This window comes from Fukomys damarensis, unplaced genomic scaffold, assembly GCF_012274545.1.
Source record: "Fukomys damarensis isolate Sample0158 unplaced genomic scaffold, DMR_v1.0_HiC HiC_scaffold_19, whole genome shotgun sequence".
NCBI lineage: Eukaryota > Metazoa > Chordata > Mammalia > Rodentia > Bathyergidae > Fukomys > Fukomys damarensis.
This window is the reverse complement of record NW_022900931.1, coordinates 63,530,914-63,537,534: the sequence shown is the minus strand read 5'-3', so window position 1 is coordinate 63,537,534 and position 6,621 is coordinate 63,530,914. Positions and strand designations below refer to the sequence as shown.

Sequence of the window (6,621 nt, the reverse complement as noted above, 5' to 3'; positions counted from 1 at the left end):
AAAAAAAAAAAAAAAGATAAACCTACTGGTATGGCTTGTGTCTACATGTTCCCCCAAAGCCTCATGTGGTCATACACAGGGCTTCTCCAAGGTGGCTGGATCTAGTCTATAACACTACATTGATTCACAGTACAATGCTAAGATTAAGGGCGCTAGGATTAAGGGTGTCACTGCTACTCACTCTTAAGGCAGGCAGCCTGGATAAGAGACAGAGGCTTATCTTAAATGGCTGTTGACTTGCTTCTGATGTCTTCCGCCTGCTATGAACTATTGTTTGTTGTTTTTGGGGTTTTTTTGAGACAGAGTCTTGCCATTAATTCAGGCTGGCCTTGAACTCACAGCGATTCCCCTGCCTCAGCCTCACAAATGCTGGGATTATAGGCTTGCGCCACCACACCCAGTGGTCATGAACCTTTTTTTGGTGTGTGACACCCCTCTGCCATGTCACCCTGCCTTGGAGCCAGCCAATTATGAACTGAAACTTCTGCAAACTGTGAGGCAAAAATAAACCTTTCCTCCTTTAACTTTAGGTGTCTGGTGTTTTCTCTCAGCAACAAGAGGAAGTGACAAGGATACCTAGATAAATCATATTTCAATAACAGTGTCTACACTGGGTGTGGTGGCGAACACATGTAATCCTAGCACTCGGGAGGCTGAGGCAGGAGGATCACTGTGAGTTCTAGACCAGCCTGGGCTACATAGTGAGTTCCAGGTCAGTCACAACTACATAGTGAGACTCTGTCTCAAAAAACAATAACAACAACAACAACAACAACAACAACAACAACAACAACAACAACCAACAACAACAACAACAACAGAAAAAAGACAAAACACTGTCTAAAGTATAAAAATGGGGCTGGGGATTTAGCTCAGTGGTTCCACCACCTGCCTTGTAAGAACAAGGTCCTGAGTATGATCCCCAGTACCAAAACAAACAAATAAATAAATAAAATTTTAAAATGAAGGACATACAAAGAATTTATATTTCATTGTATTCAGTGACTGCCTAGAATGCAGACTTTATAGTGACTGCACAGTTAACTTAATCTCACCATTTATAGTGGTGCAAACAACACTCCAAAAAGGTAAGTTGATTTGCCCAAGATTACAAAGGTAGTTAATAGTAAGTATATCTGGCAGAAGATAGTGCTATGTTCTCATTGATAAATGTAGTAAGGCCATATTACACAAGAACCTCTCGATTATATAACAATTGAGCAGAAAAATCAAAAGACATGTTTCTGTGGACAGACAGTAATACACATGGCAAGAGTCAGCTTAGGATCTCCAAGCTGCAGGCCCAGAAGAGATGACAGTCAGTCCTCTCTACTTCTGCAAGCTAGAATGCAGCGGGCCAGCTAAGGAGCCAAGCAGGACTGCACTGGGGGCAAACAGCAAGCCAGGCCCTGGTGCTCATGACATTTGGAGAACTCTTTGCAGTTCCAGTTGCAACACCTTTGGAAAGACATTAACAGCTTAAAAAAGACCTGGGGGAGGGGGGTAATCAGGATCATGCAGATGCCAGCAATAAAGGTTAGGGCTTGTCATCTGTTGCCAAAGATAGGCCCAGGGTAGGTTAAGCTGGCTTTCTGAAGCAGGAAGGGCCTTCTGTGTGGTAGAAAAGAACCAGAACCTGGGGCTGGGGATTTGGCTCAGTGGTTCTGCAGCCTGCCTTGCAAGCGCACGGCCCCGAGTTCGATCCCTGGTATAATAATAAAAATAAACAGAACCTGGAAATCAGATGGATTTTAGACTTAAACTACCACGAACTTGTATGACCAAAGTGTCACTTCCCTTCCATGCCTATTTGCACCATAAAAAGAGCCTAATAGGAACTGAGAAGTGGGTTCATTTTGCACGCCACCTCTGAGGTCTGCAAGCAGCACTGTTCAAAGGGTTCTGAGGCTACAGGGAGAGTAGCAGGGTGCATTAAACATGCTGTGAGAGCACCTTTAGCTCTGTCAGCAATGAGGGATGGAAGGAAGCATGGGAAGCACAGGCCTGTGCCACCATGCCTGGCTGCAAACAATTTTTAAAATGGCCTGTAATCCCAGCACTCAGGAGGCTGAGGCAGGAGGATCACGGTGAGTTCGAGGCCAGCCTGAACTACATAGTGAGACTCTGTCTCCAAAAACCTACAATACAATATAATACAACGGCAGAGCCAGGACTGGAAGCCAGATGCTCTAATTCCAAAGCTCCTGTTCTGAATAACCACACATCACTGCCTGCCACATGGGTCATGTTACAGGGTTGCCGCTTCCTCCCAGCCCTGGTAACTTCTGAGGGCGTGATCGTCAGCAGCATGGCCAGTAAGGCTATACTTGTCCCCTACTGTCCCAGGTATTGGGTGTTTTTTTTTCTCATTGAGTTTAGTGGCACATTTTAGGTATACAGTACGGTTACATTCATCATTGGGATCTTGTACCTTTACATGACAGGACTTGTCCAAGGTATTAGTTTTGCATTCTCCATCCAATGGCTTTGCCAAAGGCAGGCACAGCCGCAGTAACTGGGTCTTCATCGGCATGTGCCTCTGAAGACATCGATAAATGAGATGTATCACCATCCCACATCAACACTGCAAAGATTCAATGCAGTTAAGTACATGAGCGCCACTAGGAACGGCCCTGTGTGCTCTCCTTACTTCAGACCTTGCAAGTTGGTTAATCAGACTTCAAATAACTGGGTTATTTGAGTCCTCTCTCCTTTGCTATTTACAATGTGTCTCTCATTTACTCAGTTCAAAAACACAAATGGGAATCATTTCTACCATGCCTCCCTCAGAAGGGTGCTGCAAAGTTGAGCTGGATGAAAAAATAATATGGCAACTGCAGATGGTTAAGTCAGGCCTCTTAATCTGAGCACTACTCCCTGTTTTTGAGACAGGGTCTCACTATTTAGTCCAGGCTGGCCTCAAATTTGCAATCCTCCCGCCTCAGCCTCCGAAGCTTTTTGTCATGGGAGCTGCCCTGCAGTGAGGTATTTTGCAACAACATCCCTGGTGCAGACACAGCCAAATAGCCCCAGTTGAGACTCAATGGATTATTATGTTAACTCAAGTACCACGTTCCTTCTTTCAAGAGAATTATTTAGAGATGCTCGCGTCATGCTTTTGCAGGTTAGTGGCTGCTGTTTCCTGAGGGCTTCCAATGTGCCAGGGTCTGAACAACTCACTTCCCCCACATGGTCCAGGCATTGTGCTCATGGTGACCCTGGACTGCACAAGCTGCTCCTCTGACCCCAGCTGCAACTTCCTTGCACACCAGGTCCCACAGGCCTGCTCTAGCTACATGCCTGACTCACTTCCTGCTTAACACATTTAATTATTTCTATTCAAATGGAGCTATCCAGAGCTTTAAAATACAGTTCATCCCCCAGACGCTCCCTAAATCATCCTGCAGACACAATTAACTAGTAATGGGAAAGCTTTGTGCACAGAAAATAAATTTGTAATCTAGTTTGATCCTTTTGCCAGTTATTAAGGATGTCACATGTGTATTTCTCTGCCCCCTCCTTTTCTGGTGGTACTAGGGACTGAATAAAAGGAGTTACCTCTCCCGTCTCACTTCCTCCTGTTTTGAGACCGGATCTCACTAAGTCACTATGTTGCCCAGGCTGATCTCAAACTTGTGATTCTCCTGCCTCACCCTTCTAGAGTGCTGGACTAGTTGTTCACCACCATGCCTGGTGCGTTTTCATGGGGAGGGCGGGGTGTTGCTGGCAATGGAGCCCAGGGCAGGGACTCTGTTGGCATCTGCATAGGAAGGAAGAAGATGGGGATATAGTTCAATTCAGCCCAGGGCAAAGGAGGCTGGAAATTGTCCAAATGCAACCAAATGATGCTTTTCAGGCTTTCAAATAAAAGCTACACATTTACTTTTATCTTCAAATGAGTTAAGTTATGCAGAGATACAGATTTCCTTAGGCCTTGGAATGGACAGATAGGGCTGGGGTAGGTGGCCAAGGGACTCCAGGATCCTGTATAAATATTGTGCTACATATACTGTAACATGAAAGAACATAAAAATACAAAAATGTCAAGGGAATATTTTTCCTTCTTTGTGCTTTTCTGGTATGTTCTATAGTAAGTATAAGTTATTTTTAAACTCATTAAAAATATTTTTAGCTGGGCATGGTGGTGCAAACCTATAATCCCAGGACTCGGGAGGCTGAGGCAGGAGGATCGCTGTGAGTTTGAGACCAGCCTGGGCTACATAGTGAGTTCTAGGTCAGTCTCAGCTACATAGTGAGACCCTGCCTAAGGAGCGCTGAGTTTGAGACCAGCCTGGGCTACATAGTGAGTTCTAGGTCAGTCTCAGCTACATAGTGAGACCCTGCCTCAAAAAACAAAAACAAAGAAATTTACACCCACTTGCTGTATAACCTTGAGAACACTAGTAACCTCAATCTGTGCCTCCATTTCCTTGCTTAAAAACAGGGAGCGTTAGAAAGGTGTTCAACAGTCCCAGAAACTTAAGAAGCTGAAGTGGAGAATCAAGAGATCAAGGCTACCTTGGAGAAAAAAGAAATGAAAAGAGGAGAGGAGAGAAGAGAGAGTAGAGACGAAATGAGATGAAGGAAATTTTTTAAAATATGGAAGAGTGGGCTGGGGGAGGGTGGTACATGCCTGTAATCCCAGCACTCAAGAAGCTGAGGCAGGAGGAACACCTAGGTGAGCATGAACTACATGTAACTTGTATTTGTATGCGTTGGGCGGGGGTTGGTACCAGGTATCAAACTCAGGACCTTGCACTTGCAAGGCAGGTGTGGTGCCACGGAGCTAAATCCCTGGCTATAACTTCCGTTTATCATTTAGTATTTTCAATAATACTTTAAAAATTAGAAGCACCAGGGCCGGGGATTTAGCTCAGTGGTTCCTCCACCTGCCTGGCAAGCTCAAGGACCCAAGTTAAATCCCTGGTACTCAAAAATCAGAAGTTCCAGGCACACAAAGAACACTGACAAGTCAGTCAATACTTCGCTAATATCTCCCCAAGAATCAGCAAGGATGGACTGAAAAGCTGCTCACTAACAGTGGTGGGGGACGGGAAAGACAAACATCTCCGCAGTTGTCTGTTTGGGAAGGGCAACTGATGCTGGTGTTGAGGCCAAGGAAAAACATAAAGAAAGAAAAGTGGAGATGGGGCGTTGCTGGATTTGTGACACCATTTCTCTAAGGTTCAACTCTAGAGGGCAAGTCACTTCAACAGAAAAAAGCAAAAGTCACCGGAAAACAGCGTTCAATGCTGAGCCTCACCCCCATTTATTCAGCCTGTCTAGAGGGGCCAACTAAGAACCAGCTGGAGAGGGACTCAGAGCAAATGCCACGTGTGCAGCAATGCGCGTCAAAAGCCCACCCTGCAGAGCCCGGCCAGCCTCACCTTGCAGGAGGAAGTAATCGGAGGTTGTGCGCTTCAGGGCAGCCTTTGCTTTCTCACTGCTCCAGTCCACCTCCAGGGCTTCTTTGACAGGGCAGAAAACCACTTTCTGTGTAAAAAAGGCAGAAATGCTCAGGGATGAAATGTGCCGGCCTTAAACCACGAAGCAGCAATGTTTTCATCTCAGAGAACTGAGAACATGCTGAAAACTTACTGTGGGCCCCTTGTGTGGGGACCCAATCACAGATATGCACTCTGCACTGAGGGAAGACAGAGCCTCCAAGCTCCCAACACCGTACTCCACTCCACTTCCTTAATTCTGGCTGTATGCACACTACACAAATACTTGTACCAGGGAGAAGCAACAATGTGCATCTAAAAATATTCAATAAAATGTTTTGGTAATATTAAACAAAAACAATGAAAAATTAAATGTTTCTTAGAAGAATGGTTTGATGATAAATGACAATAATGGTAACAAAAACAATAATCCATACGGGAAAAAAGCTGTGGAAAAATAGCATGTGCAAAAGCCCTGGGGTAGCAGGAAGTCTGGCTGAAATTTACAACCCTAAATCAAGTTATCTTTGGTGTTGGGGATTGAACTCTGGTCTACAAATGGTCTACAACTCTTCCTTAGCCCCAAATCAAATTATCCTAAAAAATGTAATGACATGTTTTATTTTAAAATATAAACAATGCCAGACATGGTGGTGCGTGCCTGTAATCCCAGCACTCAGGAGGCTGAGGTAGGAGGATCGCTGTGAGTTCAAGACCAGCCTGGGCTACATAATGAGTTCCAGGTCAGTCTCAACTACATAGTGAGACCCTGTCTCAAAAAAAACCCAAAACAATAAAAATAAAATAAAACAAAAAACAATAAAGGAAGTGCTCCCAGAAGTCAAGAGGAAACAGAAGGTGGGATTTAGCTCAGTGACACAGGGCCTGCCTGGCCAGCGCAAGGTCCTGAATTCAGTCCCCCAGCACCCACACCAGCCCCCAGAAAAAGAAAAAAAAAAGAAGCTCTCACTGGTCAAATCTGGGGCAGTTTATCAATTTAAAAATGCCATTAAGCCAGCGTGGTGGTGCATGCCTATAATCCCAGCACTTGGGAGGCTGACGCAGGAGGATCACTGAGTTGGAAACCAGCCTGGGCTACATAGTGAGCTCCAGGTTCCAGGTCAGTTTCAACTACATAATGAGATCCTGTCTCAAAAAAAAAAAAAAAAAAAAAAAA

At 44.9% G+C, this 6,621-nt stretch overlaps 1 protein-coding gene across 1 annotated transcript in view; it reads right to left on the bottom strand.

Annotated features, from left to right (window-relative positions):
- Positions 1–6,621, bottom strand: part of Sae1 (SUMO1 activating enzyme subunit 1) — a 72,091-nt gene that overhangs the window by 35,655 nt on the left and 29,815 nt on the right. Inside the window, exon 6 of the mRNA XM_010640831.3 lies at positions 5,388–5,493. Within this exon, the coding sequence (XP_010639133.1) occupies positions 5,388–5,493 (106 nt within the window). The remainder of the gene's footprint in view (positions 1–5,387; positions 5,494–6,621) is intronic.